General features: G+C 38.4%; 1 protein-coding gene across 2 annotated transcripts in view; it reads left to right on the top strand.

Moving 5' to 3' along the window:
- The window catches only part of rusc2 (RUN and SH3 domain containing 2), a 32,475-nt gene that overhangs the window by 4,209 nt on the left and 15,457 nt on the right, over nt 1–12,809 (top strand). For both annotated transcript variants that reach the window (XM_028032942.1, XM_028032941.1), the window contains exon 2: nt 10,222–11,889. In XM_028032942.1, coding sequence (XP_027888743.1) covers nt 10,390–11,889 — 1,500 coding nt within the window. In that variant the 5' untranslated portion in view covers nt 10,222–10,389. The remainder of the gene's footprint in view (nt 1–10,221; nt 11,890–12,809) is intronic.

Genomic DNA, 12,809 nt, shown 5'->3' with positions numbered 1-12,809 from the left:
GCTGCTGGTGGAGGGGACATGATCTTCCTGCTTTATCAGATTGTAGATCAATTTTACTAGCTAAAAATATTGTCAATGAAAGAAGATAAGGTGTTGGGTTGATTTTGCTGTCTGAGACTGAAAGCCGTTTTAAAAGGGCATTATTATGTGTTTTACAGGCGCATAGTGCCATTTTATACCATTATTAAGTAACTATGTTATCTTTAGTTGTTATAAAAATGCTGTATATATCAAATATGACTTAAAAGAAATTTAACTTTCTGATTTAACATCTTGAAATTGGGCCTCTGTCTCTTTTAAAACTCCTACTCTTTCTGAAACTCTGCCTTCAGGAAGTCATCACAGCATGACTCCTCAATTGACCCTTTAACAAAGTTTTTATCAGCGTTGCAATGAGATGTTTGCTAATTGCTCCTGGCTAGTCTGAAGGAGCTGGGTGGGGGGAATGGTTGCCATGGAGATTAAAATACTTCTCAAACATGCATTTAAGAATCAGGTATGTTTTTGATGAGGGAATAATATGATGTAAAGCTAGAAAAACTTTGATTTTACATGATACGCCCCCTTTAAGAAAAGCTACACTGGAAATGTTACAACCTGAAATGAGAATTCCTCAAAGAACAGATTCTTTAGTTTCTTCAAAATCTAATCAAACTGTTCTTATAATCATTAAATGTGTTCATTTTCTGGTCCCTTTAGATTGATTTTTCCTGTAAAAATTTCAATATGTCTGCTTTGACCATCAGTGGCCGTCTAAACTGGGTTTTTCCCAACAAAGAAGTTCCTGTTCTAAATTAGGGCTGGTGGTGCAGCCAGTTCTCCACTGGTTCTATAAAAGAAACCCACCAAAGAACCACAACCCAGAGAGCCATGTTGGAGCCAAGTCATTACGTCACTAAAAATGCCTCAAATGTAAATGTTAGATACAGTTATTTAGATAAGTAAGAGCAAATATGACCTAATACACAATGTCTAATTTATAAATGCTGTTTTAGAAAGCGAGCAGGGATTGTTAATGCAGCATTATTTTTCTCGTTGGTATTTATTAACCGTCCTGCAAACAGAAGGAACACACTGAATTCAATAACTCTTCCTTGCGATATTAAAAGAGCTGTCAGTGTTTATAAACAGAGCTGTAGACAATGTTTATAGATTCAGCTGATAATAGAAACTGTGATGCGTCGAGTCTCATTTAATAGTCTGATTCAATGCTTTTGTTTTGATTATCAGCTTCATTTAAAAATGCCATTTTCATAAATTAGCTTGTGTTGTGGGAAACTAGCTCATTTAAGCATCTGAAATATGCTTAAATGAGTATTGATTTATTTTTAGTTTTTTCATTTATATGTATTTATTATTTTTTAAACATTTTACTAAGGTGCATGTAATTAATTTATTGACTTAAGCATTAGACAGTAAAAATATCCTTAAATTAGTATTGGTTTATTTTTCAGTTTATTAGTACTTTTTTTTTCTTTTAATTTATTAAATTCAATCTTTTTTTTTTAACTTAGGAGTTAGTGGGCAGAAATTATTTTAAAAACACATTAATTCTATAAAATATTGTTGAACTATTATAACTTGGAGCTGCAAAGCTTCCCAGCTCAGCTTCAGGAACCATTCATCCTGATTTTCTGTTTCTTGGTTTGCGTTTTTTGGTCGAATCTTCTTGCGTCAGTGTCCGCTGAGCTAATCGCTGTGGCATTACAGGATTAGTGCCTCGGCAGCGTTCAGCCAGAGACCTTTTCCTGAACCATTTCTGCGTCAGTGTGTCGGCCAACGTGCCTCCTCTCCGCTCCGTTCAGCTGTTCTTCAGCGGCTCTCTGGTTATGTAACAGACATGCAAACCTCCAGAGGTTTGCATGTCTGTCTTTGGAAACGTCTCGGTGAGGGCGGCGATGTTAATCTGCAGTGTCAGGATCTCCGCTTTTCAGCGCCACTGTGTGCAGATATGATTCATGCCCTGTTGCGTTTTATTTTTTTTCTCCTGAGGATTGATTTTCTCTTATCAGCAGCAGAAGTCGATAAATAAAGTCTGACTGAGTCTGGCTCCAGAGTTGGTAGTAGCTAGTTACAGTTACTCAATTAGATTTACTTGAGTAACTTTTCTGAAAGAAAATTTACTTTTAGGAGTATATTTATTACACTTTTATTTGAGTATTTTTATTAAGAAGTAATAAAATTTTCATTCAGTGGATTATCTACCCACTGAATGACCTAAAATTCAGACACACACCTGCAGTTTTAAAAAAAAGTTTCGTAAGTTTTTGAGAGAAACTGATTTGGAAAATGTTTCTTTTGCCTGATTTTATACGTTACTTTGTGAATTATTGTAATTTTTGTCCTTAGATTACCAACATGTAAACTTAATTTTACATATTGGCCCGTTTATGTAATTTTTAAATATTAAATGATTGATAATTTGATCAGTTACTCAGTATTTGAGTAAACATTTTACCACATACTAGTTTCATAAGAGAAAACGTGGACATAAATAACCAAGAACAAAACAATTAGTTCCACGACTTTTATGTTTGAAAAGAAGCAGAAAGAAGTGAACACTTATTTAATCCTACCCCTTATCTCAGTTTAATGAAATATATTGCTTACAGACTCAATAATTAACAAAAAAATTTAATAAAAACCATGTTTTGGTATTTATGTGCCTGTTTAATATACTGTGCTAACAACTAACAAAAAATTGCATTACGTAAACAAAATGATTACAAACTAACACTAAAAACAAGACAAGAAAATTTACAGATAATAATAATAATAATAATAATAATAATAATAATAATAATTGTAAATAACAACCGGACATACAGCTACTCTTTGCCAATGTACACCCTATAAATTCTTCATAATTTGTGTTAAATAACAACAAATAATATTTTAAAACTTAGTGATAAAGTTCCTGAAGTAAATGGATTTTCAAAAATATTCAGATTTTTTTAAATGGGTCTTTCCAGTGTTTCAGTTGCTGATTATTCATTGAGCTTCTTTAGAAATGTCGACTGTAGACGCTGACATTAGCGTTAGCGTCTGTGCTGCTGCTACATGTTTAGCATCGAGATGCTAAATTAGGCTTGAATAGCTTCGCTGATAGGCTAACTCCTTTTAGCACAACTTGAACACAACAATTGTAATTTCTGTCGTCCCATCAGATCGTTTTTAGGAGCAGAAATTAACAAAAAAAGCGTCTTTGTCGTCAATCTCTGTTTGCGTCAGATTTACAGGCAAACCAGAAATATGAATATAGGAACCTTTGAATGGAAAAAAAAGTGATTAATTGTGTTTAAAAAATGTAATCTGTAAGGATTTGGTTTTCTCTGTGTTGATTTGAGTTTTTCTGTGTGTTTATTTTGGGTTTCTGTCTCCTGTCTACCCCTCGATTGTCCCCAGGTGTGTCTTGTTCTGTGATTACCCTCTGTGTATTTATGTCACCTGTGTCTCTGTGTCTTTGTCGGGTCCTTGTGGTACCAGTCTAGTCAAGCTGTCTATGCTACCAGTTGCTACCAGCTCTGAGCGTTAAATGTCGGCTTATCTGTGCTGCCTGGATTTTGGATTTCGTAATTGCATTTCACCATTAAATCATCTTTAATTCACTTCAACCTGCCTCCTACAACCGCACCTCATGACAGAAATCTATATAGCTCAAAATGAATGCGTTAAATCCCATCTCTACTGCAAATGTATTGATATTTCTAGTAATGCTTGTTTTAAAGATGCTGTGGCTGTGCTTCCTAGCATCTATAAATCTAGTTCCTTCTTTACAAAGAACTCACACAAATGAACAGGTTTTTTCCACCAGCTTTGAAGCTTAATTGTTTTCCTGAGTCTCTGATTGCACTGCTGCGATGTTTTAAAGCTGCCCTGACAACTGTTTGGTGGCGCTGTGTGTGTGTGTGTGTGTTTTTATGTGAATACACCCCGGCCTGCTCTGTATTTCAGGCTCGTTTGTCAGACTGTGAAAGAGCGCTACGAGCTGCAGGGACTTCATTAATAACCCGTTCACATTCTCTTTGTGTTGCTCAGTTGAAGAGAATGGAACGGTCCAACAGGAAGTTCACCTCAGTGTGCAAACTGTACAAGTTTGAGAAACGGTGCTTTAAAAACATTTTACATTTTTATTCACCAATCAGTGGTTATATAGAACAAACATGACAGACTAACAAAAAGAGGCATTGGCAAAAAACGGCAACAAAAATAAAATAATCAAAAAAACATTTAAATTGATATATTCAGGACAAAGACAAAAGAAAAACAATAAAATTGTTTAACGTGTGGGTTATGACATACTTTTTAAAAACTTTTGGCAATTTCCTGATTTACGTTATTTTCCTTTTCTCAAAAGCACATTTGACTGTTTTCACTTGTTTTTCCAAATATATATTATATAACATACCTCAAATAAAAGATTTGTTGTCTTGTGGCAACAGTTCACATTCCCACTGTACAATAGTAGTTAACCTACCATACTTATATTTTTAACAATCTTTATTTTTAATGACGACTAACTCTTCATTTTTGGTTCATTTCCTTTAGACACAAAAGAGAGTTTATTGGAGAAAAAATTAGAAATATTATGAACCAATTGTTTTATTTTGAATGACATTATTTACTTCAGTCTTAATGTTTCAACATTTTAATAATCAATTTAATGAAACTTTAACCCTTACAAAAATGGAAAAAATAATGCAAAAAAAGCCCCAAAAAGTAATTTTGATTCTAAAAGGTTTTTTGCCTTTAAAACGATAGAAAAAGTTCCTTGTTTGTTTTTTTATAGAAAATTTCTGAGCTTATTCTCAAAGTTTCTGAGTTTTTGGCAGAAAATGCTGCTTTTTTTCCTAAATTGACCCTAATACACAATATCAGATGTTGCACGTTTACTGTATTAAAGAAAGACGTGTAGTTTTCAGTTTCTTTTGGGCTCGATTAAATAAATTTATTTTCAGTTATAAGAACAGAATTTGGGTAACTTTCTTTCAAAACGGTCGCTATATTTACCCAAGTTTAAGAAAGAATAAAAGCTGATTTCGTTGGAGCAAAGCTGGCATTTCCGTAAAAGTCTCTGGATAAACTTGGTTTTACCTTTTGTCAAAAATTGGTTATAAAAAGACAAATTATTTTTGTTGTATTTTACATTTTCCTGTACAAAAAAATTTATTTTTACCCTGATTACAAATTAAAAGTCTCCATCTGCATTTCAAGGCCAAATTTCATTTCTGAATTCCAGCTGGGGGCCGCACAAAATCAATCCAAGGGCTACAAAAGGCCCCCAGGCCGCACTTTGGATCCCCTGATATAAAGTGAACTCTTGCTGGATATGAGTTAATATCCCCGCCTGCTGGTGGCGCCAGCACTTGGTGGCATTAGTTATGCAAGCTTTTGTAAGCTTCTCAAGTTCAGGCAGACAAACAGCAGAGGGGGGAAGCTGCCGTTAATCCTGGAGGGGAAAGATGGGATCGAGGTCATGTTTTCATCTTCAGCTGCCTGAGAGCACACAAACATCCCCGGGGTTGACCCGGATCTCTCAGGGTCGGGTTGTTTTCCTTAAGCACCAAACCAATCAGTTGAAGATTTAAACCTGCAGCAACTTTTATTTTAAGAAACAAACTGCTACCATGTCATGACAGTTTGGTATGAGAGAGATAATCTGTGGAAAAATCGATCTCAGTCTGAGCAAAAGTAACCAATCAGAGCCAGGAGGACAGTGTTAGCGCTGTCAATCATGCTCATGTACATGCTGTTCAATGTGCTAATGGTGGGGAAACAATTTACCATTACAGGAAAACCATTTATTTGCCATCATTGGTGGCTATGCTAACTGGCCTGAGCATTCACCACAAGTTATGCTAGCTGTAGTGCAGTAGAGAGCAATTCTAAGGGTGATTGACAGCGCTAAGACCTGCCTCCTGGCTCTGATTGGTCATTTCTTTTAGTTAACACTGGGAGAAGGTAGAGAAACTCACAGATTAGCTCTCATACCATACTGCTACACTATATTTTATATAATTATTTTTAGTATTAAAATTGTTTTAAGTAAAAAGTATACTTTAATTTAAAAATAATCTCTTTTATAGTTTGTTTAAATAGATTTTGTCTTTTGTAAAAAAAATTATAATTTTGAAATGAAAAAATATTTTCTAAAACTATTTTCAGTAAAAAAATATTTTTTATGAAAACAAACATTTTTTTAAGTAAATAAATATTTTTCTATGACATATTTTAAAATAAAAGTGACATACTCCAGTTCTGAGGGTACAAAAAGCAAAATATTTTATGATACAACCTACAATGTTGATTTTTAAAAGATAACTCTTTGATTTTTATTTTGTTTGGTTTAAAAATCACAGGATTGTCATCATATCATAGTAAACTCCGGGGGTTTATCTACTTGGCATCCGTCTATGGTCAACCTAACTTCTCCATTTTGCCCCAGTTGTACTAAGTTGTGACGAAGCCTTCAGGAATGTTAAATTACAGCGTTTCGTCTGATCAGCTCCTCCCTCCAGAGGTCTTCAGCAGTGTTTTGGTGAACGGGAGCAGCGAACAAAAGCTGCATTCATCTCCAGCAGAGGGAGGATGTGCCGGCAGACAGATACAGACAGTTCCTCTGTGGCAGGAGGAGGAGAGGCAGCATGGCGTTCACACAGAGCAGGATGGAGGACTGACTGGAGGAATGACGGATTTAAAGCCACATTCACATCAGAAAAAACCCGGTTCTGGCCAACAGGGACATTCTGATCATTTCAGATTATTCTAATGGGGAAGACTTTGGGTCATCCATCCGTCCGTTCATCCATTGCTCCTTAACTTTGAGTTTTGAATGTCTGGAATATCAACAGGAAATTAATATTCTGTCTGTGGGAATCCTGAAGTTATTTTCTGTCGCTGCTTTTACACAAGAGGTCTGCTCTTATTTTTATTTCACAGATTTAACTGGACTATATTCTGTTGACGATAAGAACTCCGTGAATCATGTCCATCACCCGCCGGTCTGGACGTGTAAATTGGCTTTTCCTGGTGAGGAAGTGCTGCCTGCTCTCCATCGCTGCTCATATATTCCTGGAAGTGCAGCCCTGATGATATAAGTGGGAGGATGTCCTTGTTTCAGCTTTGCTTCCTCATCCTGCACGGCTCCATAAATAGGCCAGCTTCCCACCCTGTGCTCATAGAAATCACTAAAACTTTTTACTTAATTTAATTCTTATTTAACAGTTTTTCCATTAGACTAAGCAAAGCCTTTTATTCCCCACCCCATACTGTTGAGTTGTTGAAAGAGCTGGTTGCTTCTCTAAGCTGAGCTTCTCTAAATCTACTTTGTTGGTCTTTTGTATTTGAGTGGTTTCTTGCTAAATCTTTCCCTTTGTCCAAACAGTCTCTTGTATTTCTTCTTTTTTTCTGAAGACATTTTTGTTGGCATTTTGAGGTTTACGAACAGTAGTTACGCTAATATATTATTTTTATTGAGAAGAATATTTTTCTGGCCTGCATTACACTCTGCAAAAACATAAAATCTTACTGAGTACTTTTGGTCTGCTTTCTACTGCAAATATCTTAACATAAAATAACATGAAATTAACTTACAAGTAACTTTTCAGCCAGATATAGGCGCTTGTTTTAAGTAAATATTTCCTTAGTACTGATAAAAATTACAAGTTCCATTGGCCGATAACGTCACCTATAACGATACATTTTCCCATGTTGTAAGTGAAATAATCTGCTACAAAGTTTTCATCAGTGTTAAGGAATTATTGACTTAAAACCAGCTCATATAAATTACTGTAAAGTTACTTGTAAGTTACTTTTGTATTATTTCAAATGTACAAAAATGTCTGCACTAGAAATTAGACAAAAAATAGTTGGTAAGATTTTGTGTTTTTGCCGTGCCAGCAAGGAGTACTTATCTAGTTTTTAGCTACAAGTTTTAGCAATTAGCATGCTAACTGAGGACTTTAAGGCCTGCAGGCCACATCCTGCAGCTCACAGTACATTAGTTTTAGGTCTGTAAGACAGTCTATTATAAGTTACATATTTTAAGATCGTTTGTTTCCTGTACAGTGAACCTCCTGGTATTTGCGGGGTATAAACACTGCGCGTGCTAGAAGCTAAAATCCACTTGACACCTTCTTTAAAAATCCGTATAATTTTCTATTTTAATTCTTCAAAGAACAAATTCAGATTGGTTGTCAGAAACAACCAATCAGAGCCAGGAGGAAGGTCTTTGCACTGTCAATCAACATTGTGTACAAGATGCTTACACCCTCCCCCTTGCTTTATGCTACGATACAGCTGGTTCACCACAACAGTGCCTGTCATGAATGCTAGGGGTAGCTTAGCCAGTAATAGCTTAGCTTCCTGTAACGGTAAGTTGTTTTTCCGCCACTGTCACATTTAGCAGTGAGTACCCAAGGTTGATTGGCAGCATTAAGACCCTCTTCTTGTCTCCGATTGGTTGTTTTTGACCGGTGCATGGGAGGTGGAGTAGCTCTATCTTTTCAAGATGTCTCATATTTGTCACAATATATGGACAGTGTTATTAAATATGTAAGAAAAACATTTTCTGTAAAAGTTACATGCTGTGGCTTTAATCCGTTTTTGAGTCAAAACATCAATGACTTACCTATTTAAATCACTAACCCTGTAATCCTCTCATAACCACTCTTCATTATATGTCCAAACACACATTATGCAACCATACTTTCTGCCCCAGCAGCTAATCTCTTAAGCCCCTTTCAGGTTTCCTCTGTCAAGCATTGTCTTGCTCATTAAGCTAATACTGGTACATCCTGCTAAGAGAAAAATCAGTGGGCCAAGACGCATTAAAACTGGTTGAAATGAGCTAAATAAATGGGTGAGTTATTCACGGTTTTGGATGGATGTTTTGTGGAGGATTCGCTTCTTTATTCAAAGCCGAGTCTTTGCTAATAAGGTCATCCAACTGGAGAACCATTCCAGTTGTTATACTGGTGTTACCATGCTAACATTAAAACCTGCAGGTGTAGGTAGGGGAAAAAAGTCAAAGTAACAAGGCAGCAGTTATAAAGCTTAATATTAATAATGTAAGAGGGGGGAAAATAAATCAATTATTGTTGATTGGATGAGACTGAAAATTTTTTTATATAGCTATTGCAATCTGTTATGTTCATCTATATAAAATATAGCATGTAATTATCCACAGGTGACTTGTCGCTTCAGGGTTTTGTATTGATGTTGTAGGAGAGAACTGATTGCAGGGTATTATGAAAGTGGTCTTATTTTACCCGGCAACAGAGACGATGATGATGATGTTGGTAAGGGAGATGGTGTCTGTGTTTCAGCGTGTCTGTGCTGTTGAGGCGGTGATATGTGAATGAGATCATAGTCCTGTTAGAGAGTCAGCTGCTTGGTGTTTATCACGTGATGCTGACTCACTCTGTCCACATTTAAACACTTCATGCTTGTAGGTTTGTGTAGCTCAGGAACTCCTGGAGGACTCCAACGTTTAGATGCATCCCTTCTCCAACTAACACACCTGAATTCCCTCATCAGCAGTTAGCGGCTCAGCGCTGCAGAGGTCCGTTAATGCTCCGATCAGGCCTTTACTCGTTTTATTGTGCAGAATCACGGGCAAGATTTTGCTCATATTTAACAAAAAGAAGTAACAATCGTTGAACAAAAAATGTGGTCTAAGTTTTTTTTTTTTTTAATAAATCTCAAAGTTAAGGAATTACAATGAATGCATTAAAGCACATGTCCCTAAACTAGGGATGCTCTACATATCGCCATCAATAAAATACTTATTCCATTGGCAAATTATTTCACTTATAACATGCCATTTTTCCCATGTTATTAGTGTTTTTGGTCCAGTTTCTAGTCCAAATATCTTAGTGAACTTGAAATGACACAAAACTAACTTACAAGTAACTTTTCAGCAAGATGTAGGAGCTTGATTTAAGTTAATAATTCTTTCATATTGGTAAAAAAATAACTGGTTCCACTGGCAGAGTATTTCAATCACAACGTGGAAAAAATGTCTTGTTATAAGTAAAATAATCTGCCAGTGGACCTAGAGATTTTTGGCTTTAAACAAGCTCTTACATCTTGGTAAAACGTTACATGTAAGTTAATTTTGTCTCATTTCAAATGTTCTAAGATATTTGCACTAGAAATTAAAATAAAATACTTAAGGGTTTGTAAGCTCCTCATGTCTCTGTCTCTTGTTTTTTTGTCCAGATGTACCACTCTGACCACGGTGTGGACTTCCCCGACCTCTGCTTCCAGATCCCCGGCAGTCCTGCAGAACTGGGCCAAGCTGAGTGAAAACATCTGCAAACCAGAAAAACCTTCAGCCTCAATCTGCTGCTGCTGTAGATCCGGCTTCTACCTTCCTCCTCTGGGACCATGGACAGCCCTCCGAAGGTTTCTGGAGAAACGTTGATCGTGCATCACATTCCCCTGGTGCATTGCCAGGTTTCTGGGGGCTGCGGCAGATCTCTGAAGAGGACCAACCCGTTCAGCCCGCCGGAGAGCCTTGGCCTGAGCCGCACCACGTCACTGCCGGAGAGGGATGTCCTGCAGAGGGAGGCTCTGCTCTACAGCAGCCTGATCCAGACCTCCAGCGGCTCCTGGTCCTCCAGCGGCGGCGTGGGGAGAGAGAAGCGAGGCGGCGGCGGGCGAGGCGGGAGCACGGCCAGCGACGACTCATCGTTCACTTCCAGCAACTCGGAGGACCTGCTGATCACGGCTCACACCTTACCCAGAGCCAAACCGAGGAACAGGAACCCTCTGCGACGCAATCCGTTCCTCCTGAACACAGAGGAAGACGAGGATGAGGACGACGAAGACGACAGCGACAACCTCCACGGTTACCTGGAGGACTCGTCCTTCCACCTTCACAGCGAGACGAACGCCGCGCTGGACGACGCCATGGCTCCTTTCCTGGGGTTTGCGTCCGAGCCGTTCCTGCTGCACGGCTCTGGCGCAGGAAGCAGTCGGGAATCGCTGAGGGGGGCGTCCTCGGATTTGTCCAACCACCTGGACGACCTGGACGTCCTGGGACTGGACAGGGAGCGCCGCCACGGCAGCAGCGGCTCCAACGTGTCCATGGACTGCGGCGAGCACGACTGGGTCGACGACGAAGAGGACGATGATCAGCCGATGAGATGCGGCCAAAGCAGCAAGACGGGTTCGTACTCGTCTGGCTCGTCCAATCAGCACTGCTCCTGCTGCACTCTGTCCCAGAACTTTCCAGAAACCTTCGCCGAACCGTTCCCGGACTTCCAGCAGGGCTACTGTAGCGACTCGTCCTGCAACAGCTCCGAGGGCGTCCTCGTCAACTTCAGCGCCATTTACAACAAGATGAACAACGGCATCCCGGAAAAGCAGCCGCCGGCGGCCGACACATCGTCTGTCTCTGATCTCCACGGAAACCAACAGGACGCTGGAGGGGGAGGGGCGTTCTACCTGGACCTCCACACCTCCCCGACCGAGCCGCCGCCATCCTGTTTCTCCAAAGCCTTCCCGCTCATCCGAGAGCCGCGCCTTTCCAGCTCCTCTGCCTGCTCCTGCTCCATGGAGCACCAGGCGACCCTCGACCTCGACGCCAACTGCAACTCCTTCCACCCTCCCCACTCCGTGGGGTCATCTGGTGACCTCGCTTCCTGTCTGCAGAGCCAGGCTCGCCTCGTCGTCGCCACCCAGAACTACTACAAACTGGTGACCTGTGACCTCTCGTCCCAGTCGTCCCCGAGTCCAGCAGGTTCGTCGGTCAACAGCTGCTCCTCGGAGCACAGCAAAGGCAGCCCCACGCCGACCCAGCCCAGCGAGTACTTCCTGTTCAGGCAGCGAGGCGAGGAGCAGGGGCTGGAGGAGGAGGACGACGAAGATGGAGAGTCGTCTCAAGTGAGTGGAGAATTGATTAAAAAAGAATTATTTGATTGGCAGGTTATTTATTATAGCACAACATTTTTCCCATATTATAAGTGAAATAATCTGCCAATGGAACTAGAACTTTTTCACGTATATTAAGGAATCGTTAGCTCCTATATCTTGCTTGTAAGTTTTATTTTATTTATTTCAACATGTTTTAAAAACAAGCAAACAGTAAAACAGAGAAAACAAGTGCATATGTAACCAATAACAAAATAATTTATTTACCACTACTTTTCTTATTTAATCCTACACCGTATCTCAATTTAATCAAATATATTACTTACAGACTCAATAATTATTGAGAATTTGTAATTAAACCATGTTATAATATTCATGTTTTACATACTGCACTATAGAACCAACAGGAAATTATATTAAGAAGACAAAATGGTTACAAATTAATTCTCATAACAAGACAAGAAAATCTGGAGATAATAATAATAGTTAGTTTTCAAGTGTATTTGCATTAATAACTAAACTAAAATTACTTTGTAAGATCTTTTGAATTTGCAGGGCTATATACACCAATTGATCAATAAATCAAAAAATTTTAAATAAATAAATAAATTAATTTTAAAAAAGGAATTCAAAAGTTGTTCTGATAATTAGGCCAATCACAATAACCCATTTTGCTGGATGATAAATTGCAAAGTTATTGCGATAAACGATAATATTGTTGTTTTAAGACAATTTTCATGTAATGTAATGGTAATTATGCCATAAAAATGCAAGAACTTTAAATTAAATTCTAATGAACATTTAACACTGAAACTGGGAGACATTTTAAATATCCAAACTGAACAAACAAAACAACAGAAACAACAAATAAAATTAATTACGAAGTTTCTCTAAACAAAACTGTTGAGACCAAGAAGTTTGACTTGATTGTT

The sequence above is a fragment of the Xiphophorus couchianus genome, chromosome 12 (genome assembly GCF_001444195.1).
Source record: "Xiphophorus couchianus chromosome 12, X_couchianus-1.0, whole genome shotgun sequence".
NCBI classification, from domain to species: domain Eukaryota; kingdom Metazoa; phylum Chordata; class Actinopteri; order Cyprinodontiformes; family Poeciliidae; genus Xiphophorus; species Xiphophorus couchianus.
This window is presented reverse-complemented; position numbering and strand designations above follow the sequence as displayed.